The sequence below is a fragment of the Dendrobates tinctorius genome, unplaced genomic scaffold (assembly GCF_039654945.1).
Source record: "Dendrobates tinctorius isolate UK_male_01 unplaced genomic scaffold, ASM3965494v1 ptg000103l, whole genome shotgun sequence".
In the NCBI taxonomy this organism is placed as follows: Eukaryota; Metazoa; Chordata; class Amphibia; order Anura; family Dendrobatidae; genus Dendrobates; species Dendrobates tinctorius.
Genome location: NW_027361771.1, coordinates 5,421,517 through 5,448,657, shown reverse-complemented (window position 1 = coordinate 5,448,657; position 27,141 = coordinate 5,421,517). Strand labels below are relative to the sequence as shown.

General features: G+C 41.8%; 1 protein-coding gene across 1 annotated transcript in view; it reads right to left on the bottom strand.

Moving 5' to 3' along the window:
* Positions 1–5,189: 5,189 nt before the first annotated feature.
* FDXR (ferredoxin reductase) overlaps positions 5,190–27,141 on the bottom strand; it is a 59,405-nt gene continuing 37,453 nt past the window's right edge. Inside the window, exons 7-12 of the mRNA XM_073587987.1 lie at positions 26,785–26,892; positions 9,708–9,792; positions 7,115–7,314; positions 6,868–7,039; positions 6,618–6,791; positions 5,190–5,909 (exon numbers count right to left, since the gene is read on the bottom strand). Of these exons, the coding sequence (XP_073444088.1) occupies positions 5,779–5,909; positions 6,618–6,791; positions 6,868–7,039; positions 7,115–7,314; positions 9,708–9,792; positions 26,785–26,892 (870 nt within the window). The 3' untranslated portion in view covers positions 5,190–5,778. The remainder of the gene's footprint in view (positions 5,910–6,617; positions 6,792–6,867; positions 7,040–7,114; positions 7,315–9,707; positions 9,793–26,784; positions 26,893–27,141) is intronic.

Genomic DNA, 27,141 nt, shown 5'->3' with positions numbered 1-27,141 from the left:
TTTATTGTGTACCAAATTAGGTACCAAATGTCCAACTGGGGGTCTGTATGTAGGGAAGACAGGGCAAAAACTTAGAACCAGAATTAATTCTCATTGCCACACAATAAAAGAAAAAAAGAATAGATCTACCTGTGGCAAAGCATTTGCGTATCCCTGTTCACATCATCATGGACATTAAATTACTGGTATTAGAAAGGTGGCTTCAAATCTTCAAAAGAGACAGCAAAATTTGGGAGTAAAAATTTATGACAACCTTTGACATAGTGAGTGGAGAAAAGAATGTGTGGCATTGATTTATGTCTTGCTACATCAACTAAGGAATGTGATCTTCAGACCATATGGGGACATCACATCTACGAATTTTTAAAATATTTAGGAGCACAAATGTTTCTCCCCTTCACATACTGATAGTTCTGCTTAACGTCACTTGTCTTATCTATTGCATTATTCCTGTATACTGCTGTGCATAAATATGTGACTCTTCAGATTTTGTGTTAATCTATGCCTGATGAAGAGACCTGCATAGTCTAGAAAGCTTGCAATTTATTACATATTTTCGGTTAGCCACTAAAAGCTATCTGCCACTGAGGACTCTCAAATCTTAATATTTCTGTATCTACTGGCTAAAACGGAAAAAATATATATAATTTTTCCTGTATCACAATGTTGAGAAGTGCGACATGTATTATACACATTGTGGGTATTCATGCTCTCAGGTAGGCATTAGGTAGTGTTCACACAGGAAATGCGGTTTGGTCCAAATGTGCAGTTGTATTGCATTCATAAAACTCCAAGGGATTCAAACCAAAAATAGCCTCTTCTAGGCACAAAGGTATAACAGTAAATAAACAGTTCATTCGGCAGACACATATACTGTATGTTAGTACGGGCAGACCTGAACAGATTACAGTCCTTTCTCCTGGAGCACACTTCATACACAGAAGAGGCGCAATCTTACCAATCTCGATATCCCCTCCAGCCTTAGCTCCAGCAGCTTCCAGGGCCAAACAGAAGTGTTCAACTCCGCGCACAGCTCAGCCTTCCTAGCTGACCCGCGCAGTTTCCATTCAGAGAGAGATCCCGGCACATCTCTCTCTTAGCTACAGCTCACAACTTGGCTGATCACTCACCATCAGCACACTCGACTATGCCCTATCCAGCAGGCTGACACACCTAGTGAACACTGGCCCTGGTTCTGGTAAAAAGCTAAGCAGGTGCATCTAATCAAATCCTGCCGACCTAGGACTTAACCCTGTCGTACCTGGCTCTGCTACAACATATACACACACACACCATATGGACAAAAACATTGGGCCACAGCAGTTAACATATAATGTATATAAATTCCAGCCCCTTGCCCTGCAGTCTGGTTTTATTAACATTTGTGAAAGATTGGTTTGTTCTAAAGAGATCACTGATACCAGCAAGGTCCTGTATAACAAGTCACTCCATTAATTTGTTCTCTCCTAAACATTCCACTATCACTTGTGAGTGGCATTATTGAATAGTGGAAGCATTCAGGAACAACAGGAATTCAGACATGAAGTGGTAACCACAAAAAGTTACAGCAGAGAGAGGGTGTGAAGTATGGAGGCACATAGTTGATAAAAGTGGACAATATTCTGATGACTCATTAAATGCAGATTTATAAACCTCCTCTGACATTGACATCAGCACAAAATATGTGCACTAGGAACTTCATGGTATGGGTCTCCATGGATGATTAGCTCCACGCAAGCCTTAAGGCCCTTTTACATTTAGCGATGCACCGGCGATCCGACCCGGTCAGGATCGCTGGTGCATCGCTAAATGATCGCTAGCGATGCAGAAAGATCTCACAGCGATGCAGCAGCGACGCAGCGCACGATACTTACCTTTCACACACACAGCGATGAAGACGTCCTCCCGCCCGCCTCCACGCGTCGCTCATCGTCACAGCAGGAAGCTGACGACGAGAAATGGAGCCGGACATTCTCGCGTGATCAGCGATGGACAGCGGGGGAGCCGGTCGGAGGTAAGTATCACACATAGCGATATCGCTAGCAATATCGCTATAACGTCACAAAATCGGTGACGTTTTAGTGATATTGCTAGCAATATCGCTATGTGTAAAACCCCCTTTACATTATCAAGCTCTTGCAAGAGTTAGATAGATGGCTGTAAAGTACGACACCCCTGGGCTCTGGAGGAGTGAAAACATCTTCTGTAGAATATTATATCACTCTTCACTATCTGATCCAACAGTACAGTTTGACTGAGGAGGAATAATACTATGGCGGTGTTTCTCAGGGGTTGTCTAGACCACTCGGAAATCTTAATGATTCAGCAAGCCAAGAAATTTTGGACAATTGTAAGCTTCTAACTTTGAGGGAACAGTTTGGGGAAAGCCGTTTTCTGCACCTTCTTGACAGTCAGTGCACAAAGCAAGATGCACAAAAGCAAGATTTGGTGTAAAGGACAGGACAGGTTGCACAGAGCCCTGACCTCAACCCTAACAAGCACATTTATGATAAACTAGAATAGAGATTGCAAGCTATGCCCTCTCCTCCAACATTCATTGTCTAAACTCACCATTACTCCAATGGATAAATAGGCAAAATTCCCACAGACACACTCCAAGAACTTGTAGGAAGCATTCACAGAAGAGTGGAAGTTGTTTTAGCTGCAAAAATGGGGGAACTCCATATTAATGCATATAGATTTAGAGTTGGATGTCATAAAAGCTCTTGAAGGTGTAATATGGAGGTTTCCCAATACTTTTTGTCCATATAGAAGCAAGCGAGCAGGCTATTCTGAACGGATTTATTTTAAAATACACCTTCGGAGATGTTGAAGTCCAATTTTTCTAATACACAGCTACAAATCCGGTTTACTTTGATAAAATTATAACTTTGAGCTGACTGCAGTTTCTGTTAGGGACACATTTGGTTCATATAGTTAGTACATACAGGTGCATCTCACAAAATTAGAATATCATCAAAAAGTTAATTTATTTCAGTTCTTCAATGCAAAAGGTGAAACGCATATATTAGATAGCCATTACAGAGTGATGTTTTCAAGTTTTTATTTCATTTAATGTTGATGATTATGGCTTACAGCTATCAGGCTTACCCTTATCTGCAGGAGGGTAGCGTGACCGGTCAGCGGTCCCGGCGTCAGTGTAGAAACTCTGCCCGCGCGGCTGTCAGAGGGGCCCGTGTAGGAACACAGTTTGGGAGGTCGCAGGACCTGTGGAAGGGGCGGAGCGCTGGTAGAAGCACTCAGAGACTGCAGGACCTAGCACCTTGTGACCTGTGACGTCAGAGGGGGCGGAGCTTATCGCAGGGACGCTGAGGTGATGGGCAGGGGGCTCAGAGAGCCAGGGGTTTATACAGTAGCGATGGTCGGGCAATCCAGAAGTCATACACAGGAGGAGCAATGCAGTACAGAATCAGGCAGAGCAAGAATGGTCAGGGAAGCAGGAGATCAGGCACGGGTAGGGCTGCACGGTAAAAAAAAAATCAGAAAGCGAGAAGGTAGTCGAGGGAAGCCAAAGGTCAGAACACGGGTTGAGCAGGACGGTACCAAATCAGAAAGCCAAGAAACAAAAACCAGAAACCAGACCACATCATACACACCATAGACACGGAAACAGGCGAGAGGCACTTAGCAAATACAGGGTCGGACACACTCAAGTATGAAGTATAAACGACAGGGAAGGTTGCTCGCCTGTGGCCATAAATACCCTCCCTGAGGCCAAAGAGAGGCTCTAACCATTAACCCTTCGCTTGTCAGACCGAAATTCCAGATACCATGACAGCCAATGAAAACCCAAAACTCATTATCTCAGTAAATTAGAATACTTTATAATACCAGCTTGAAAAAATTATTTTAAAATCCGAAATATTTGCCTACTGAAATGTATGTTCAGTACATGCACTCAATACTTGGTCAATGCTCCTTTTGCATCAATTACTGCATCAATGCAGTGTGGCATGAAAGCGATGAATCTGCCGCACTGCTGAGGTGTTATGGAAGCCCAGGTTGCTTTTATAGCAGCCTTCAGCTCGTCTGCATTGTTGGGTCTGGTGTTTCTCATATTCTTCTTGACAATACCCCACAGATTCTCTATGGGGTTAAAGTCAGACGACTCCAATAAGCTTGTTGGCAGAGGGAAGCATGAAGTGCTCTCAAATTTCCTGGTAGACGGCTGCACTGACTTTGGTCTTGATCAAACACAGTGGACCTACACCAGCAGAAGACATGGCTCCCGAAACCATCATTGATTGTGGATACTTCACACTAGTCCTTGGAAATCAAGGTTCCAGATTTTGTAGGAAGAGCGGAGAGACAGACAATCTAAGCTGGTTGAGGTCTAGTGAGAAGTTTCCACAATCAATGATGGTTTTGGGTGCTGTGTCATCTTCTAGTGTAGGTACACTGTGTTTTATCAAGACCAAATTCAGCGCAGACGTCTACCAGGAAATTTTAGAGCACTTCACGCTTCCCTCTGCCGACAAGCTTATTGGAGATGGAAATTTCATTCTCCAGCAGGAATTGGCACCTGTCCACACTGCCAAAAGTACAAATTCCAGGTTTAAAAACAACAGTACCATCTGTTGATGATATTCTAATTTTGTGAAATGCACCTGTATATTTCCAGTTAATCTCAAGTTAAGGTCCATTTACACTGCAAGATTATCGTGAAAGAGTGTTCCTTGGGAACTCTCCTTCTTGATAATCTTACAGGGGGTTCTGATCACCTGACAAACAAGCAAAAGACTCATACTTTGGGTGATATGATCTTTTGTGCCGCACGTATCATCATCCTCCCATGTAAACAAGACTTATGCTGCTAAGAGCAATGGCAGCATATGAGCAATCGATTACAGATTGTTCAGTCCGCGTCTGAAGAGATGTGCGCCTATATAAATATTGTGTTTTTTGGATGATAGAAATGAACCCTTAGTGTTCCAATGAAGAATATGATGACACATCAAATGTTTTGATTGGTGTAGGTATTAGGACTTGGGCCCACATAAATGGCTAAAATACAAGGGCAGAAGTTGTAAACAAAGCAAATCGGCCTTTCTACTATGAAGTGGGGGCACCAGCTCAAGATTCCGCACTCATGAACAAAACGAGGGGCTGCACAAATCCACCTGTTGAGCAGGTCCTGTCTCTCGCCATTAACGGATATTGGAGTCAAGTGCACAGCCATTTCTCCATTTATTTGCATCTGCATCATACGGAACAAGATTCAGGGAACACTTATTCTGGAGACAAGTGCAGGACCCGGAGGTGGCTAGAGGATTTTCTGGGGATATGCGTTTAGGCTGCTTTGCATTTTCACCGTGTAAGCTATATAGCCTTGATAAAGACTATAAAAATTTGCAGCAAATTAAAAGCCCACAGCTCTGAAACAGTTTAGTAGATAAAACAATAAAAATTGGAATAATCAGGGGAGCAGTGGGAATAAAATAAGAGCAAAAACTGTCCATTTTTGACCAGATCCTCCTTAAGGGTTGGACACTGACTAATAGGGCACAGCCACCTACTGGTGTCAGTAGAGAAGCAGATTTCATTCTTCTGGTGGAGAACAAATTTGCTTTCTCAAAAATACACAAAAATGACTGTATAATACCATAAATTATATACATTTAATAGCTAAAAAAAAGTGCATTTACCAATATATAAACTGGCATTTGACGAACCTGGGAAAAAAAAAAATAATTATTTATCTCCTTTTTACACGTCCAAGATGTCAGAGTCCATGATGGCTCAATGTACATGAATTTATCATCGAGAAACTAACTGCAGCATCTCTTCTATGCCCAAAATTTTTTCTCGAGGTTTTCCTGCTTCCAATCCTTGTGCTGTTTCCACTGCATCTATTTTTTCCCAGTCAGAGAATGACACAGTTTGAACTCCTGTAATGGAAAATAAAATGTTCTTTAAAAGGCTTGTTGGGGCTTGTGATTAAAGTTTGCAGCACGGCTGTGGAGTCGGAAGTTATGGAGTTGGTGTTCATTTTGAGGGAGTCGGTATAAAATGGGTCCAACTCCTAAAATATATAATCAAATTGGGTACCATAGTTCAATGGAGGATGTGATGAATATTTTTTCATAAGAATTTGGGAATATTATGCAAGTCAGGGAAATAGAGGCGTTGTAGTTGGCAGTTTGGCTTACAGACCCAACAGCTGGGGTATGCAGCCGCTCTGTGACAGCAGACATCAGAATCCTTACAGTGTGTGGTGCGTATGTAGTCAGGATTCTCCAGTACTGATGGTGCGAGCGCCGGTCACATGAATGCATATATATGATTTATATACTTCACCTCATATTCTGACTAGACATATTTGTCCTTACTTACTACACACTTGCAATCACGTGTCTCACCAGCAATATTGGAGAATCACGACAGCGTGCACACGGAGAGACTGCAGACTATCATCCAAAACCGGGACAACCCTTTTAAGGTTTCAAGCTGAAATATCAACAATATTTGCAAATGTTGATTTTGGACAATCATGGAGAACAATATATGATCCTTTGCGCCTATAATGCAGTTAGGTAGATGTATCTGAAAAAAAGGTACATGATGTAGAGAAACCACAAACACAACCTAAAACCCACCTCTAAGAAGAAGCAGCTCTCTAATTGCTGAGGCTCCTGCTCGAGGAATTGAAAAGTTCAACGTCCCCAATTTTATGTCCTCCAACAAAGCTTGAGCTGTGTCAAAGCTGTCCATCATTGTAGTTGTGATGACACCAGTGGGACCTCTTTTTACCCAACCGCTGCAATACAGTCCTGCCAATAAAGTCAGAATAAATTGCTAGAGACGTTGTTGTCAGCATTCTGGTGATGAATGGTTAGAAACACTTACCTGTAGTCTCTTGAACTCTGCCCATAATATTTGGGATGATACCCTGCTTTGGAATGAAAGGCACGCCTGGTGCAATCGGAACACTTCTATACCCAATACTGCTGAGAATAAGGCCACAAGGTAGATCCTCTGTTTTATCTGTAGGAACCGCTACTGCACTCTCAACAGATCCCTGAAGAACAGGAAATATTACCCAAAATCATGGAGAACAACATATTTAGACTATATTGCAAATGCCATTCCATACCTCAAGTTGAGTGACTGCTAACCGGACCCCCGCTGCTCTTTTCCCATCTTCACTGGGAAGCACTGCTACAGGACTGCGGAAAAAACGCAGACCCCATTCTCTATTACAGTGGGTCTGACGAGCAGCCTCCTTCTCTCCTGGTGCCTCCAGTGCTGACTTTACTAGCAGTTCCGTCAGTCGTTTCCTTGGTCTAGGGAGGTCTAAAAATTATGGGGAAAGAAAAAGTATCACCTAAATTTCAATTGATGGGTCATACTAAATATAATATTCTTATACTATGCATAGCAGAGGCAAATATCTGCAATACTATGGTAAGGATTACTGAATAATTAAACATGAAAGGCAGGATGAGGGGTTACAATATTTCTATCAATTTAGTGATAATACTTAATAGGAGGCAGACTAACTTTTTCATTTTTGTGACAGCATAGCCATAGCCACACTAGGGCCACTTCTTTGTGGAACGAATTGTAGTTTTGGAGGACACCATTCATTTTACAATATAATGCATTGAAAACCAAAATCCATGTGGGATTAAAGAATGAAAACAAATAAACAATTCCACCAATGTTATGGGGGATTTTTCTTAACCACATTAATTGGGCAGTAGAAAATGACCTGACATCATAATTCTACAGGTTAGTGCTATTAAAAACCATACCAAACTTGTATTGTTTAATTTTAAAAAAATTAAAAACTTCATAAAAAAAAAAATTGCTTTGTGGCGTCAAGTTCTGAGACCTGTGAAGACTTATTGTTCCAACGTGGGGAGTTTGAATTTTGGTACAGTGAGCTTCCTATTGTTATGGATACCATTTTTGGGTACATTTGGTGTTTTGGTATGCTGAATTTTTTGGGATAGGTAACGTAACCAAAAAAACAGCAATTCTGGCATTTCAAACTTTTTATCTTTACACTTTTTGACCTTATGGGATAATTCATTTTATACCCCGATATGTCAGCCTTTGATTGACAGAAAGATACTAATTTGCTTATTTTTTTATTTTATTTTTGAATTGGGGAAAATTCTGTTTTTTAAGGATTTAAAAAATGCAATTCATTTTAATTTTTAGTATCTCCCCCCCCCCCCCCAAACCCTCATGGGGACTAGAACTTGCGATCATTTAATCGCTTGTACTATATACTGTAAAACTACAGCAATTAGATAGTATTGCAGTATAACAGGGAATTAATGATCACCTCTGATGTCCAGCTACAGGGCTTCATGGGAGTACATAGATGGCAGCAGCAAAGGCCTTAAAGGGACTGTCATCAGTAGAATTGGAAGGATCAATGTGTACAACTCCATAGTCTCTGGCCGCTGGATGGGAGATTCATATGACGCACAGATGACATAGTTCTAACCCTGCTAATAAAAAGCTGCTCCAGGAATCCCAGAAAGTAAGAGATTCAGGAGGCTCCCACACAGAAGCCCGACTACTATTCTGGCCGAATGACTGGAATCCTGTGAAGCGATTTGCTCAGCTATAGTCACCAGCTTTTTACTACCATATCTGAGAGTTGCATGATGTGAGGTCAGAAACTCTTCCAACGATGTGTCACTTACTGGGCTGCTTCCTACAGTTTTCATAAAATGACTGCTTCATCTGCTGCAGATCTGCCAGTTCTCCAACACCGAATGGCAGCCTTCTGAGTACATTGTGCATAGGCACAAATCTGCCAATCATGGGAGGGGGCAGGATCATACGGAGCTCATGACTATAAAGGACTACATGGCAGCATGTTTAGAAATTCTCTAATGTTAATCTCATGGTGCTAAAACTATGATTATCAAATCTACAGCAATCAGCCCTGTAAGTCATAGATCGCTACTGATAGCAGCATCTAAATGATTAAACCGCAGCGGTATGAGCTAGCTCCAGTCTCTGTTAGAGGCTAGTGCCGGCCAACCAGCTTCTCTTCCATTCTTTCAATGTTCAATTCAGTGAAGCAGGTAAAGGAACTGATCGACAAAGGACCGCAAGTATTCAAATGGGAGATGACCGGTCACATGACGGCCGCTCGAACTGTCAAACAGAGCGAATCCTGAAATTATGTATATTACACATGGTTAGAATTCCAAATGTTACTCTCTTGCAAATTTAAAGTCTAACTGCAATCACCACTAGGAGGCGCTTAGAAGTGCACTATTAAATAAGCACTTCCATTAACTTTTTTTTTTTTTTATAAATCTGTGTATATGTGCATGTAATGTGTGAGTGTGCTAATAAACTCATCTACCCCCGTCTTCTCAGGGATCCAGCGCCATTCTGCTCCTTTTCTCAGTGACGTCACCGCTCTGCAGACTCTCCAGGTCTATGCGACCCCAGAAGTGTTTTTTATAATGTAAGAGTCATCTATGGAGAGTGAGAACAAGGCTCCATAGGCTTATATTGTAAAAGAGACTTCCGGCCCACACACAGATCACAGAATAACCCGGAAGGTCTGAAGAGCGATGACGTCACTGAGAAAAGGAGCAGAACGGCACTGGATCCCGGAGAAAGCGGAGGTAGGCGAGTATATTAACGTGTGTTTACTCTGCAAGTTGGGGTCTATATGCATAGCTGAAAATGTTTTTAGTTCTATAGTTTACCTTTTAAAATATTCACCAGGCCTTGAAAATCAGAAGGATCACTGATAGGGCGAGTTCCTGGTAGATTGATCATCTCTCGTAATTCCTTAATGATAATAATAATAATAAAAAATTCTCAGCTGTACATTTGCTGTTACAGTTTGGCAATTATAGCTGAAGAGGTGTTAAACTTCTTAGCTTACTGAATACATTTATTACCCAGTATATTTACACACTGAAGTGACCTCTAATGGTGGCTGGCACCAGTCCTTTAAACCCTTAAGTGGTTTCGCACCTCCATAATGCAACTGTGGGAAGTCAATGATAGCTAAGGAAGTTAAGGATCTAATAATTTACCCTGGGTCTGCCAGGTAAGGTCTTGACAAAAAGCTGCAAAACACATTAGATAGTAATTTGATGGCTGAACAACAACTAAACTGAATGTTGAGTTAACGACTGTTACTTAAGATGCAGCCAAACACATTGTAGTCCACCTTGGCTTTTATAGTTGTTCAGCCTGGTCACAAGTCTTTAGTGACCCTGGGCAAATGACAACAACATTTCTGAGACTATCCCTTCAGCAAAAGATGGTTTTGAGATCAGCGGACATTGAATGAAAGTTCAAATGACTTCTTTCCATAGGATAAAAAATTAAGCAATAGCAAAATTATTTTTTTTTATCTTGCCTCCCAAAAAGTGCAATAAAAGCAACCAAGAAGTCATATTATCCTAAAAAGGTACCAATTAAAAAAAAAAGAAGTATTTGGCTCTCTAATATGAGGACACAAAAAGGTATTTTAAATAGTGTCTCTATAGGCCAATAGTAAAACATAAAAGTGTCAAAAGAGTGCCATTAAATAAAATGCTAACATTGATACACTTGTCACACGCGAATATGCAAAAAAAAAAAAAAAAAAAAAAAAAAAAGACCAGGCCAAATTTTAAAATTCTGAATGAAGGAAAAAGTGCAGTCAAGCGGAGCGCTGGGCATACAGAAAAGGGCAAAGGGTTAATATAAATATACAGACCTTTATCCGGAATGCTAAACACACAAAGCGTTTCGGCAGCTGAATGCCGCCTTCATTAGGCCCTTTTCTGTATGCCCAGCGCTCCGCTTGACCGCACTTTTTTCTTCATTCATTCACACTCCCCTTGAGAGCTGCGAATGTAGCAGCACAGGCATCATCAATAGGAGATCTGCAGGACCTTCGGTCATGTGTTTCAGTCACGTCAGCTTGGACTCCACGCTCCACAGCCCGACGGCTGGCTACTTACTAACTACAGGCTTCGTCCGAGGTTGTGCAAGGGTGCACCACCCAGATAGGTGAGTGGATCACTGTTTTAATAGATACCTCATTAGACCACCAGGTATTATTCTATGAGCGCCCCCCTGCTCTTTTTATTCTTTGTTACAAATTTTACAATTCTGACCAGTGTTACTTTATGGGGTAATAAATCTGGAACGCTTCAATGGATCCCACTGATTCTGAGAATGCTTTTTCGTGAAATATTATATTTCATGACAGTGGTAAAATTTGTTGCTATGACTTGTGTTTAATTTGTGAATAAATATTGGAAATTTGGGGAAAATTTTTGCAATTTTCAAACTTTTTAATTCTTATGCTTCTAAACCAGAGAGTTAGGTCTTACAAAATAGTTAATAAAAAACCTTTACCACAAGTTTAATTAATATCTGCATCATTTTTTTAGACATTCTCTTTTGTTAGGAAGTTAGAAGGGTTAAAAGTTGATCAGCAATTTCTAATTTTTTCCAACAAAATTTACAAAACCACATCATATTTGAAATGACTTTGGGGGGCCCATATGACAGAAAATACCCAAAAGTGACACCATTCTTAAAACTGCACTTTATCTACTTGTGTGGTGAGCACCTTGAACCTCCAGGTGCTTCATAGGGGTTAATAACATAGAGCTGTGAAAAAAACAAAACAAAAAAGAAAACACATTTTAACATTGAAGGTTGTTTTAGTCCAAAAATTTGTGTTTTTAACAGGAGTAACAGCAGAAAAAAAAACCCTAAATTTGTGGTACAATTTCTCCTGAGTACACTGATCAACTCCATATGTGGGGAAAAGTACTGTTTGGGTGCAAGGCAGGGCTCAGAAAGGAAGGAGTGATGTTTTGGAACGCAGACTTTGATGGAATGGTCTGTGGGCATCATGTAGCAATTGGAGAGCCCCTAATGTACCTAAGCAGTGGAAACCCCACACAAGTGACCCTATTTTGGAATTGATGTAGTGTTTTCCTGGGATGTGAATTTTATAATGTGGTCGCATACGCAAGTTGTGTAGAGTGCATCAGGTTAGCATATGCGAGTTGTGTAAAGTACATCCGGTTGTTATATGTGAGTTGTGTAGGGTGCATCAGGTTGGCATAGGTAAGGGATCAACAATCCCTCCCCCAATATATTTTTTATTGAACCCCATGACACAGTCTGGTTTATGGATCTATGTTGTGGTACCTAGTACAGTGGTGGGGGTGCTGCCATCACCATGCATGGTAGTCAAGGAAAACGACATTCCTCTTGTCCTTGACCATCAACTTATTGTCGCTTCACTGGGCTGAGCAGCTACCCAATTAGTGTCCTAGGGAGTTTGCTTTGATTTTTGCACACAGTACCTCAGGCTGTGGTAGCTCTGGCAGAGAGTGACTTGAAGAGTGGGATTGGTATAAAAGTTGTCTACGCAGAGGTGATAAGCTTGACTCAGTAGTGGGTGAACCAAATCCCACACAATTTTCCCACTCACACCCAGGATAGGGGAGATGTTATGAACTCATTTTCTGGTCTACCAGTTGTGAGTTCTCCTTCCGGGCTCCCTCTGGTGGTAACAGGAGATAGTGAGGGTAATTTAATTAGTAGAGATCTACCCCCTGATGATGAGGATAACGATTGGATCTCTGGAATCTCAGACTGGATTTAAGACAGCCGACGCCCTATTCTGGTGCTGGTGATTCCTTCTGGCTTTTCAGGTCTTGGTTTTCAGCTCTGTTCCAGTCATCTCAAGCTAAGTGTTTCTGCTAATGTTCACACTTGATTTTGTTGGTCTATTCAGTTTTTTGTGTGGTCAGCCAGCCCCGGCTGCGGCTGTGCTGAATTTGCACTCTTATTTATCTGTATTTGCCAATTTGCTTTTTGTCCCTTATTAGATTGGCCTCTTTTTTGCTCTGTCTCAGAATATTTCAGAGTGCTGATATAGTTTAATTTTGTTATCAGAAGTGTTGGACCTTATTTTTGCAGGGTTTTTTGGGCAGATTGCAGACCGTGTCTTTCCTTTCCTGTCCTTTCTAGTTAGTTTGGGCCCCATCATTTGCTCAGCCTATTTTCCTGCCTGTGTTTGTGTTTTCATCTTGTTTCACCGTTAATACATGTGTGGGGGCTGTCTATTCCTTTGGGGTCTGCTCTGGGGCAGTTAGTTTTCCCCTTTTCTTGCTTTAGGCTTATTTAGTCCTCCGGCTGTGTCGAGGCATCTAGATTCATCGTAGGAACGCTCCACGGCTGCTGCTAGTTGTGTGGTTAGGATCAGGGGTCTGCAATCTGCATAGTTACCAACCTCTCTGGTTTTCTGTGACTTAGCTTGTTTAGTTTTCCTCCTCGGTGACCCATTCATAACAGGGAGGGCATTGAAGGGGCTGAATCCATGTGTCCTTACCTTCATGAACCCTACAGCTGTAGGTGTTCCCTGAGGTACTCTCGCACAGCTAGTAGAGTTTAATTTCGTACATGGCCCTCTCACTGAGCAGGTATTGTCGGAATTGGAGTCTCCCCTTGAAATGTATTAGAGACTCATCCACGCAGATGTCTCTTTGTGGAACATACACTTCAGCAGACTTCTTACTGAAGTGATCTATGACTGACCCAACTTTGAAAAGGCTAACAAAGTTTAGGTCATCTTGGGGAGGACACTGTAAAACAAAAATATGTGAATGGCTTCAAATCTTTTATGGGTCATAGCCATTTGGAACACTGGAGTGTTATTTATCCCCTTAGTAACACAGCCAATTTTCAGCTTAATGACCAGGCCAATTTTTAAAATTCTGACCACTGTCAGTTTATGAGGTTATAACTCTGGAACGCTTTAACGGATCCCACTGATTCTGAGAATGTTTTTCGTGACAAATTGTACTTCATGTTAGTGGTAAAATTTCTTCAAAATGACTTGCGTTTATTTATGAAAAAATGGAAATATGGTGAAAATTTTTAAAATTTCACATTTCTCAAACTTAATTTTTATCCCCTTAAATCGGAGAGATAAGTCAAACAAAATAGTTAATAAATAACATTTCCCACATGTCTACTTTACATCAGCACAATTTTGGAAACAAAAATTTTTTTGTTAGGAAGTTATAAGGGTTAAATGTTAACCAGCGATTTCTCATTTTTACAACAAAATTTACAAAACCATTTTTTTCTAGGGACCACCTCACATTTGAAGTCACTTTGAGGGGTGTACATGACAGAAAATACTCAAAAGTGACACCATTCTAAAAATTGCACCTCTCAAGGTACTCAAAACCACATTCAAGACGTTAGTTAACTCTTTACGTGCTTCACGAAACTGAAGCAATGTGGAAGGAAAAAAATGAAAATTTAACTTTTTTTCACAAACATTTTACTTCAGAACCAGTTTTTTTATTTTCACAAATGTAAAAAGGGAAAATGAACCACAAAATTTGTTGTGCAATTTCTCCTGAATACGCCAATACCCGATATGTTGGGGTAAACCACTGTTTGGGCGCACGGCAGAGCTTGGAAGGGAAGGAGCATCGCTTGACTTTTTCAATGCAAAACTGGCTGGAATTGAGATCGGACGCCATGTCGCGTTTGGAGAGCCCTTGATGTGCCTAAACAGTGGAAACCCCCCACAAGTGACCCCATTTTGGAAACTAGACCCCCCAAGGAACTTATCTAGATGTGTGGTGAGCACTTTGAACCCCCAAGTGCTTCACAGAAGTTTATAATGTAGATGAAAATAAAATAATTTTTTTTCCACATAAATGATCTTTTAGGCAGCAATTTTTTATTTTCACAGGGGTAACAGGGGAAATTGGACCCCAAGAGTTGTTGTGCAATTTGTCCTGAATACGCCGATACCCCATATGTGGGAGAAAACTACTGTTTGGGCACATGTCGGGGCTTGGAAGGGAAGTAGTGACGTTTTGGAATGCAGACTTTGATGGAATGGTTGGCGGGCGTCATGTTTCGTTTGCAGAGCCCCTGATGTGCCTAAACAGTAGAAACCCCCCAAATAAATGACCCTATTTTGGAAACTAGACCCCCCAAAGGAACTTATCTAGATGTGTTTTGAGAACTTTGATCCCCAAAGTGTGCAGAACCATGAAAATAAAAACATTTTTTCCACAAAAATGATTTTTTTAGCCCCCAATTTTTTATTTTCACAAGGGTAACAAGAGAAATTGGACCCCAATAGTTGTCCAATTTGTCCGGAGTAGGCCAATACCCCAGATATGGGTGTAAGGCTGTGGGCCCACGTAGCGTTTTAAAACGCTCACTAAAAACCGGACTCCTTCACAGAAATCGCGCGTTTTTTTCCGTGCGATTTCACCACGATTTTACCGCGATTATGATCGCAATTTTGCCGCGATTTTCACGTGCGATATTCAAGCACTTTCCAAGCGATTTGAAGCATCGCTTGGAAAGTGATTGACAGGTTGGTCACACTCGTCAAACATAGTGTTTGACAAGTGTGACCAGGTTTTTACTATTGAGGCCGCCTATGCAGCGTCAATAGTAAAAGATAGGATGTTAAAATGCTAAAAAAAAAATAAAAAAAAATAAAAAAATCGGGGTATATTTACCTTCCGGCGTCCCGCGCTGCATTCCCAGGCCTCAGCGTTCCCAGTAATGCCTTGCGAGACCTGTGATGACGTAGTCTCGCGTTGCTATAGCGATCTTGCGAGACCGCTGGAGTCACGCGAGACTACGTCATTACAGGGCCTTGCCGCAAGGCATTACTGGGAACGCTAGGCCGGGAATGCAGCGCGGGACATCAGAAGGTAAATATACCCAGATTTTTTATTTTTTATTTTTTTTTACAGGGGTATGGTGCCCAGGGCCTGGAGGACAGTCTCCTCTCCTCCACACCGTGGGTACCAACCGCACATGAGACGCTTAATGTCCCGCATGGTGGGCATAGCCACATGCGGGAAGTAAGTGACTCTCATGCATTCCTATGGGTGCGGAATCGCCGCAATTCTTTGCGATTCCGCACAAAAGAATGAGCATGCTGCGTTTTTTTTTTTCTGCGATGCGATTCCGCCGCGGAAAAAAGCGCAGCATTAGCACAGCATGTGCGGAATGCCATAGGAATGCATGGGGGGCGTTCTGTACACGATTTTTAAGCGTTTACGCGCCGAAAATCGCAGCAAAAACGCTTAAAAATCGCTACGTGGGCACATAGCCTAAACCACTGTTTGGGTGCATGGCAGAGCTCGGAAGGAAAGGAGCACCATTTGAATTTTTCAACGCAGTATTGGCTGGAATTGAGATCGAAGGCCATGTCGCATTTGGAGAGCCCCTAATGTGCCTAAACAGTGGAAACCTCCCAATTCTAATTCCAACACTAACCCCAACACACCCTAACTCTAATCCCAACCGTAACGTAATACAAAACCTAACCCCAACTCTAGCACCAACCTTAATCCTAACTTTAGCCTCAACCCTAACATTACCCTAATATTAGCTCCAACCCTAACTTTAGCCCAACTCTAACCCTAATGGGAAAATAAAAATACTTTTTTTTTTTATTTTATTATTTTTCCCTAAGGGGGGGGTGATACTTTTTTTTTTTTTTTTTTTAAATTTTGATCAATGTGATAGGGACTATCACAGTGATCAAAATGAACCAATAGGAAAAAAAATCTCCTATTGTTGACGGGTCCCAGCCGGCAGATCTCGGCGGGCGTACTGTGCATGCGCCCGCCATTTTCTCCTGGAAGAAGAATCCGGCGGCCCATTTGCGATCACAACAGAAGAGAGAGAAATTAAATGGAAAATCTGACTTTGTTTTTTGCGGTCGCCGTTAATTACGGCGCTCGCAACACCGGGGTCAGTAAAAACCGATCCAAATCATATTCCCCCGGCAGCCGAGACCTCGGAAAAATTCCGATGCTGGAGGCACTATAACCTTAAACCTCAGCACCGCTAAAAAGCGGCGCTGTGGTATAAGTACTCTTAACTGCAGCAGTGAAAAGGCGTATCGGCGGTCGTTAAGGGGTTAAAACGGCAAGACTTCAATATTGCCGAAGTTCTGGCTTCTTCATTATCCTCATGTGAAGGTCAAGGCTCCAAAACTTCATCATTTCTACTGCATTTATGGGAGCCCAGTTAGAAAATGATGAAGTGGAGTTTTGAGCCAAAAATTGTTGGGTGCACTAATTTGTCTCAGCCTCCATGAGGTTTACAAAATCCCCAGAGAAAAAGGCTTTAAAAATGTCAATTTCTGTGATGACAGTAGTGTCAAGTTGGAATTACACCACAAATATCAGGAGTCTGTGTCTCAATCTTCTTGAGAGTGAGATCCATAGGGGGGGGGGGGGGGTCACCAACAGTGGGCACTGGCTTTGTTATGCTGGGGCGTCTGTTTGACGGTTCGGTATCACTTGAGGAGGTCAGGAACGTGTTTGTCTCCTCAACTTTTAGGGTGTGTGTGTGATTTTTTATTTATTAGAATAGAAAAAAGAGAAAAAAAGAACAGAAGTAAATAATCTAGAAAGAAAAAGCTAGATATTAAATAAAAATATAAAAAATGTATATTAAAATAAAAAACAACCTTACTAAACCCACGTGCAACTATCTGACACAAAAAAAAAAAAATAATACTGTAGTAGATGCCGATTACTACGGTTTATTTTTTACAGTCTCTAATCTAGCCCTATCAACTAAATATATTTTTTTATTTGATTTAGCACAAAACCTCAAAACCTAAAACTGGATGCCAATCAGTGATGCGCGTCACTGATCAGCGCTTGGCGGCTGTATGCACGAATGTGATGCAAAAGGTGGGAAAAAATGGACAAGAAAAAAAAAGTCCTGACTAAAAGGTATCACAGACACTGATCAGTGGCTCATGACGTACGCATGGACATGGTGCCAAGGGGGAGGGAGAAAAAAAATGGACAGAAAAAGTGTCCTGGCCAAAAGCGAGCAGATGCTAATCAGTGATGTCTGTGACTCAGTGGCTGCAGGAACGCACAGAGGTGGTGCAAAGAGGGTAAAGGTGGGGAGAAAAAAAGTGGACAGGGGAAAAAAAAAGTCTTGGCCAAAAGCAAGCATAGACACTGATGAGTGATGCAATTCACTGATTAGTGTTCGGCGATTGCAGGATGAACAAAAAAAAAAAAAAAAACTGTCCAAAAACAAGTGATTAAGTACTGATCAGCGATAAAGTACTGATTGGTGCTTGGCGGCAGAAGGGGGATTGGGGTGGATTAGGAAAAATCATAAGACAGGAACATCTTTCTTCTTCAGCAACAGCAGTGATGGCACAGGCTTCCAAAGTATGTGGAACCACAAAGCCCAGCAAATCTGCAGCAGAATGACACAGTGACCACACTGCAACATCTCCAAGCTGGAATGTGGCGATGCAGAGCAGTCAATGAGGTCAGACTGCATCTGCTCACTGATTGGTGCTATGGGACGTCATAGTTCGATCGCTTCAAACAGCTCTGGTGACGCTGCCACTGCCTAGCACCAGCCTATGATCGGTGCTGTTACAGCACCGAACATAGCTGGGCTGTGGCGTTTCAGGCAATTAAATTGCCTAAAACACTGAAATCACTGTTGCTATTCGCTGTTCAGAATTTAGCAGTCAATCACAGCGATCGTAGTTGCAAGGCACAACAAGAATCAGGAGCATATGACTCCATCACACCCCCACATAAAGACTGACGTGAACAACGCCGGTTTTGACTAATCAGGCCCATAGTTCTTTGGAGCTTTATCTATTTCCAAGGTGTCTCAATGTTTCCAAAAATCGGGATCACGACTATAAGAGTACTGGAATCAGGTTTAGTCATATCATTAAATGGGTTACCTGACAAACCTGGATAATGTGCGGCAAAAGTGGGGCTCGCGATTACAGCCGTCATCAAGTATGCACCACCATACCTAGGAAGTTGCAGCCCAGGGCTTTGAGCACCAATGGTACAAGTAAAACTCTAAATGTTGTGATATTCTGCACCATGTATTATCTTCAAAGAGATCTTAAAGACTACTATACCTATACGGTAGAAAAACTATGGTAATTCTCTCAGCAGCTGCCATTACAACAGCTAGGATTGACAAAAACTAAAGTTAGAAAAGTGCAACTTTCTGCTATAAAAAAAAAAGTCAGCATTATGATTCAGGATAAGTCTCCTTACCAGTAGGAGGTCAGGATACACACAGAGTTTGCTGACTGGGATCAAGTATTACTAATAAGCACTTAAAACATAAGTCCGGAAGAAAAAAAAAATCTTTACAGTGCTCTTAGGTGCTCATGTACATTATTTTTGTGAAATCTTCCCCTTCAGAAGGCTGTTTGTGCTACTTTCCCTTCCCCTTCAATATCCCCCCTACTCCATGCATTTCTTTTTTTTTTTATTTTGGCACTATGTTCAATGCCACAAGCTTGCTCTAGTCGCACCCCCCGATCTCTAACTACATTGGTTCTTTATTGTTTATACTTTCCAAGCTTGAACTTTCCTTATATCATGTTAGGACATTAAAAGTACCCTTTAAACTTTACAAATAAAGAAGTGTACAAACAAATAAAAACCCAAATGTCCCATTATTAGCCACTAACAAGCCTGCAAGCTGGCATTACAATATAGAGCTCTGGCAAAAATTAGGAGACCACTGCAAAATTTTCAGTTTGTCTGATTTTTCTCTTTATAGGTATATTTGAGTAAAATGTAAATTGCGCTTTTATTCTATAAACTACTGACAACATGTCTTCGAATTTCCAAGCACTACATTTTGTATTTATTTTCAGAAAATGAGAAATGGGAAAAATAACAAAAAATGCAGTGCTTGCAGACCCCAAATAATGCTAAGAAAATAAGTTCATAATCATTTAGAAACAACAATACTAATGTTTTAACTCAGGAAGAGTTCAGAAATCAATATTTTGTGGAATAACCATGATTTTTAATCACAGTTTTCATGCGTCTTGGCATGCTTTCCACCAGTCTTTCACACTGGTTTTGGGTGACCTTATGCCACTCCTGGTACAAAAAATTAAGCAGTTCTTCTTTGTTTGATGGCTTGTGACTATCCTTCTTCCTCTTGATTACATTCCAGAGGTTTTCAATGGGGTTCAGGTCTGGAGATTGGGCTGCCCATGACAGGGATTTGATGTGGTGGTCCTTCTTCTACACATTGATTGACCTATCTGTGTGGCACGGCACATTGTCCTGCTGGAAAAAACAGTGCTCAGAGTTGGGGAACATTGCCTGAGCAGAAAGAATCAACTGTTTTTCCAGAATAACCTTATATGCGGCTTGATCCATACGTCCTTTGCAAAAATTAACCTGCCCAATTCCAGCCTTGCTGAAGCATCCCCAGATCATCACTGATCCTCCACCAAATTTCACAGTGGGTGCAAGACAATGTGGCTTGTACGCCTCTCCAGGTCTCCGTCTAACCATTAGACGACCAGGTGTTGGGCAAAGCAGAAAATTAGACTCATCAGAGAAGATTACCTTACTTCAGTCCTCTACGGTCCAATCCTTATGGTCTTTGGCAAACTTCAGCCTGGCTCTCCTTTGCTTCTCATTGATGAAAGGCTTTTTTCCACCTTTACATGACGAGCCCTACCTCTAGGAGCCTGTTGCGAACTGTTCTTGCCGTGCACTTCACCCCAGCTGCCATTTGCCATTCCTTTTGTAGGCTAATTGATGTCATCCTGCGGTTGCTGAGTGACTTTCGAATAAGGTGACGGTCAACCCGCGGTCAGTGGAGAGTCGTTTTCGCCCTCTGCCGGTCTGTAGCTTTGTTGTCCCCAAGTCTGTTGCTTGACCTTGTTGTAATGGACTGCCGTCTTAGAAATTTTAAGGATGGAAGCAACACGATGCTCACTGTATCCCTCTGCTAGTAAAGCCACAATTGAGCACTTTTCCACACTCAAGAATTTTCTTTTCAACTCCTTTGGCATGGTTAAAAGTTATTTTTTCATTCTTATTACTTTTGGGATATTACTAGCACTTGTTTTGCCATCCAGCTTGTCATATTGCAAGAGGACTGTGAAAACAACAGCAGGGTATTTTTTTTTTATACTTTCCTTTGTTAAATAAGATTTGGTTCAGGTGATCACCTAATCAGAAGCACATTAAGTCGAATGAGGTGTATTCTAGTTGGAATTCAACTGACACTGGAAAGGACTGGCTGTCAGACATGTAGTGAATCTGATTATTTTTTGCCAGAGCTGTACATTACACCTCTATCCCATCTGTACACTCCGGGTTGCAAATCTCTCATAACATAAAAAGAGAGAGGCTGTCTGCATGAATTACTGCCAGTGCTGCTGTAATCACAGGGCTTCACAAAATTCCTATACCTACACAAAAAATGCATGTCATTTCCTGTTTGACTCAAATTTTGACAGTATTAATGTTGATGATCATGGCTTACAGCCAATGAAAACAAGTCATTATCTCAGTAAATTAGAATACTTTATAACACCAGCTTGAAAAATGATTTTAAAATCCGAAATGTTGGCCTACTGAATTGTATGTTCAGTAAATGCACTCAATACTTGGTCTGGGATCCTTTTGCATCAATTACTGCATCAATGCGACGTGGCGATCAGCCTGTGGCACTGCTGAGGTGTTATGGAAGCCCAAGCTGCTTTGATAGCAGCCTTCAGCTCGTCTGCATTGTTGGGTCTGGTGTCGCTCATCTTACTCTTGACGATAACCCCATAGAGAATCTATGAGGTAAGGTCAGGCGAGTTTGCTGGCCAATCAATCACAGTGATACTGTTTTTAAACCAGGTATTGGTTCTTTTGGCAGTGTGGACAGGTGCCAAGTCCTGCTGGAGAATGGAATTTCCATCTCCAAAAAGATTATCAGCAGAGGGAAGCATGAAGTGCTCTAAAATTTCTTGGTAGACGGCTGCGCCGACTTTGGTCTTGATAAAACAAAGTGGGCCTACACCAGCAGATGACATAGCTCACCAAACCATCACTGATTGTGGATACTTCACACTAGACCTCAAGCAGCTTGGATTGTGTGCCTATCCACTCTTCCTCCAGACTCTGGGACCTTGATCTCCAAATGAAATGCAAAATTTATTTTCACCTGGAACACCTTGGACCACTGAGCAACAGTCCAGTTCTTTTTCTCTTTGGCCCAGATAAGATGCTTCTGGGGTTGTCTATTGGTCATGAGTGGCTTGATGCAAGGAATGTGACACTTGTAGCCCATGTCCTGGATACGTCTGTGTGTAGTGGCTCTTGAAGCAATGACTCCAGCAGCATACAACGCATTGTGAATCTAACCCAAATTTTTGAATGGCCTTTTCTTAACAATCCTTTCAAGGCTGCGGTTATCCCGGTTGCTTGTGCACCGTTTTCTACCAAACTTTTTCCTTCCACTCAACTTTCCATTAATATGCTTGGATACATCACTCTGTGAACAGCCAGCTTCTTTATCAATGACCTTTTGTGGCTTTCCCTCCTTGTAGAGTGTGTCAATGACTGCCTTCTGGACATCTGTCAAGTCAGCAGTCTTCCCCATGATTGTGGAGCCTACTGAAACAGACTAAGGGAACTTTTTAAATACTTAGGATGCTTTTGTAGGTGTTTTTTTGTTGATTATACTAATTTACTGAGATAATGACGTTTCGGTTTCCATTGGCTGTAAGCAATAATCATCAACATTAACAGAAATAAACACTTGAAATAGATCACTCTGTTTGTAATGACTCTATATATGAGTTTCACTTTTTGTATTGAAGAACTGAAAAAAATTACCTTTTTGATGATATTCTAATTTTGTGAGAAGCACCTGTATATAGTGTTTTTTTTATTTAAGTGGTGGAAAAAACATGAAAATTTGTATGAATAAACATTTTTGCTTTTGTCACCATATTCTGAGACACATAGCGTTATTTTTAGGGATATACAGCTGTGTGATGGCTTATTTCTTGAGCCCTGAGCTGAAATTTTTACGGCTACCATTTGGGGGTAGTTAAGATGTATTGATCGCCTCTTACTGCATATTATTGCAATGTTGCGGTGGCCCAAAAATGAAAATTTGGCATTTTAATTTTTTTTTCTTGTTACGCCATTTATCGATTGGATTAATTTATTTTGATAGATCAGACATTTCTGAATGCAGCGATACCAAATGTGTATATTTAATTGTTTTATTTTCAATGGGCAAAATGGGGGTGATTTGAACTTTTTCTTTTTTTAATACTTACATTTTTTACTTTCCACTGTATTTAATAGTCCCCTTAGGGGACTTGAAGCTGTAATCGTCCGATCGCTTGTGCTATACTTAACATTGCTTCAGCACGCCTATGTAGTATAGAGATAACCATGATATCCGATGAATGCTTTCTATGGACTGGCTGTTCACAGGAAGGATCATAATGACAGGCGTCATTAGCAGACCTCTGGCTGTCATGTCACGTCACGGGAGAATGGAATGAGAGACTGACAGCAGGTTTAATAGGTTATCAGTCATGGGCGGAACACCGCTCCACCTGCAGATATATGATGGCCGATTTAAATCAGATGTCGTGTGAGAAAAGATGCGGGCTCAGCGTGTGAGCCTTCAGAGGAAGGGACACGACACATGACATACCCTATATACTCGAATATAAGCTGAGATTTTCAGGCCATTTTTTTGGGCTGAAAGTCCCCCTCTCGGCTAATATTCGAGTCATATACGCCAGGGGGTCGGAGGGGGAGCGGGGGTGTCAGGTCATACTTACCCGTCCTGGCACGGTCTGTGCAGCACCCACCTTCTCTGCGATCTCCCTTCCTTCAGCGGTCACATGGTACCGCTCATTAAACGCATGAATATGCGCATATTCATGAGTTTAATGAGCGGTACCACGTGACCGCTGAAGGCAGGAAGGGAGATCGCGGAGAAGCTGGGGGCTGCAGAGACCGTGCCAGGACGGGTAAGTATAGCGATATTCACCTGTCCCCTGGTCCATCGCTGCTTGCTGCTGTCTGGCACTTCATCTGTCAGCAGAGGGCACGGTGACGTGGTTAGTGCGCGAAGCGCCCCCTGCAGTCTCAACGTCACTGACAGATGACGTGCCAGACAGCAGCAAGCAGCGATGGACCGGGGGACAGGTGAATATCTCAGGTGCCAGCAGTGACACCGGCACCTGACACTCAGCGATGGAGAGGTGAGTATGTCATTTTTTTATTTTTAAATGCAGCAGCGGCAACACATGGAGGCATAATCTATGGAGCATCTTATGGGGGCAGCATATGGGGGCATAATCTATGGAGCATCTTATGGGGGCATAATCTATGGAACATCTTATGGGGGCAGCATATGGGGGCATAATCTATGGAGCATCTTATGAGGGCATAATCTATGGAGCATCTTATGGTGGCATAATCTATGGAACATCTTATGGGGGCATAACCTTTATGGAGCAGCATATGGGGCACATTATTCTGTGGAGCATCTTATGGGGCCATTATTAACCTTTGTACAGCATTATATGGGGTGTATTTTGTATGGAGCATCTTATGGGGCTATCATGAACTGTATGGAGCATTATGTGGGGCTCCTGATTCAATATGGATATTCAAAAACATTTAACCTACTGATGTCTCAATTCATTTTACTTTTATTGGTATCTATTTTTATTTTTAAATTTACCAGTAGCTGTTGCATTTTCCACCCTAGGCTTATACTTGAGTCAATAAGTTTTCCCAGTTTTTTGTGGCAAAATTAGGGGGGGGGGGGGGTGGGCTTATACTCAAGTATATATGGTAACTATACGTAACATGTCATGAAGGGGTTAAAATGGCTTCAGTCTTGTTACACTGGACAAGATATGTCCTAGAATATTAATAGGACAGGAGTCTATGAGCATGTGCAGTCTGCAGCTCCACTGCTGTGACCTGGAGATTGCTTGACAGTACATGATGGTATAGGGTATCTCCAGGTCACAGCAGTCAGCCAGAGCCACCGGACTACTACCCCTAATATCCCACATCGTTATATATATAAAGCTGAGTGTAGAGCCCCGCCCACTCCGGATAGCCACATTCACCATAATATCCCACATCATCCCATCAAAGCCAGTAAAAGTAGAATAGTGAAATTGCACAGAAACATGGTTCACTAAGATCCCAGGTCAACTTGTAATTTGTCCGGCTGAGTTGCTCATGGATGTACAGCATCTGTATGCAGTATAGTATCATATTTAATGGGTTGTTATGGGAAAAGCATTACGTGGTATATTCAGGTGAATTATGGGGAAAGTAGCACTTTAAAAAAACTGACAGCATCAGAGCACAGTAACACATCAATAATGCATGAAAGTGTCTGTGAGAAAATATTAAATCCACATGACATTTAATATGTGCACTTTTCTACATTCATGTGTGTCACTTAATGATACCACACGGGAGGGGGGATTCATTTCTGTCATGTACTCACTGCTCCTTTCTGGGGGACAGACGATGGCTGGAGCTTATGTTCCTGGGGATGCTAGATTTCTCCCACTATGTCAGTGTCTGCTGGGGTGTTGTCAAGTGGGAAAACTTGCGCATAGCAACGAATCACAGCTCAGCTACTTTTAACCAGCTCTAGTGAAATGAGAGATGCTTAGTGATTGGTTGCAAGGAAAACTGTTGGTCATAGCAACCAATCACAGCTTAGCTTCTTTTGAACAGCTCTGGTGAAATGAAAGATGCTTCGTGATTGGCTGGTGATACACACACACACATATTGACTCTGCCCTGTCCTTCAAACCGCACATCCAAGCTCTTTCAACCTCCTGTCGCCTCCAGCTCAAAAATATTTCCAGAATCCGTCTTTTCCTCAACCCTCAATCTACTAACGTGCTTGTGCATGCCCTCATCATCTCCCGCCTCGACTACTGCAACATCCTTTTCTGTGGTCTCCCTGTTAACACCCTCGCACCTCTCCAGTCCATCCTTAACTCTGCCGCCCGACTAATTCATCTCTCTCCTCACTACTCCTCCGCTTCTCCCCTCTGCAAATCTCTTCACTGGCTCCCATTCCCTCAGCGTATCCAGTTCAAATTACTAATTCTGACCTACAAGGCCATCTATAACCTGTCTCCCCCATATGTCTCTGAACTAATCTCCCGATACCTTCCCTCACGTAATCTCCGGTCCTCCCAAGACCTCCTTCTCTCCTCCACACTTATTCGCTCATCACCCAACCGCCTCCAAGACTTCTCCCGAATAGCCCCTATTCTCTGGAATTCTGTGCCCCAACAAGTCCGACTATCAACCACATTTGGATCCTTCAGACGGAATCTGAAAACCCACCTCTTTAAGAAAGCCTACAGCCTGCAATGACCCCGCTACCTCCTTCTCTCTCACCACTACTGGTGATATCACCTCAACCAACACTGGAACTGCTGCAACCCACCAACCTACTGTCTCCTTCCCCACCATACTGTAGCATGTAAGCCCGAAAGGGCAGGGTCCTCTCTCCACTCTGTATCAGTCTGTCATTGTTAGTTTGGTTATTGTAAGTGATATCTGTAATTTGTATGTAACCCCTTCTCATGTACAGCACCATGGAATCAATGGTGCTATATAAATAAATAAATAATACTAATAATTTTTATATATAGAGATAGATGAGAAGCTTGAATTTTTACAAGATGTATATCATGTTCAACACAAAGCAGGCAGCCCTATCTAACTGCTCGAACCCAAACTTCCTCTTTCCTCTGTATCTGAAGGGAAACCGGAAAGGAGCGATATACTGAAGACTGCTCTATACTGGGTGACATTGGTTTTAATGTGTCCTAAAATCAGATTGTGACTTGAGTGAATTATTACAAGTTCTGAACAGAAATTTGTTACTGTTATAACGAAATATACCAAATCTAAATTGTACCTTTATCGTAAATGCCACTTGTAGGGGTCCACGGCGTCCAATCAGCCAGACTTTCTTGACTTGACTTTGAGATAGGGCTTCAAGAGCAGGTTGTGTGATATCGGTTTTCTGTAAAAGACAAAAATATGCAACAGTGTTTAGGTCAATGCTTCAGCTTATATAAAGCAGCCATTTTTATGATTCCTTTAAAGGGAGTCTGTCACCACTGAAACTGAAATTGAACTATTTAGAACTTTGTATAGGGAACTTATCCCCTATAAAAATCATACATGTACTGTAGATTTTAGTAAATGTTGTTTATTACATATGTAAAGGAGGACGCTTCGGGGTACCTTTCCGCCCACTCAAATAAAATAC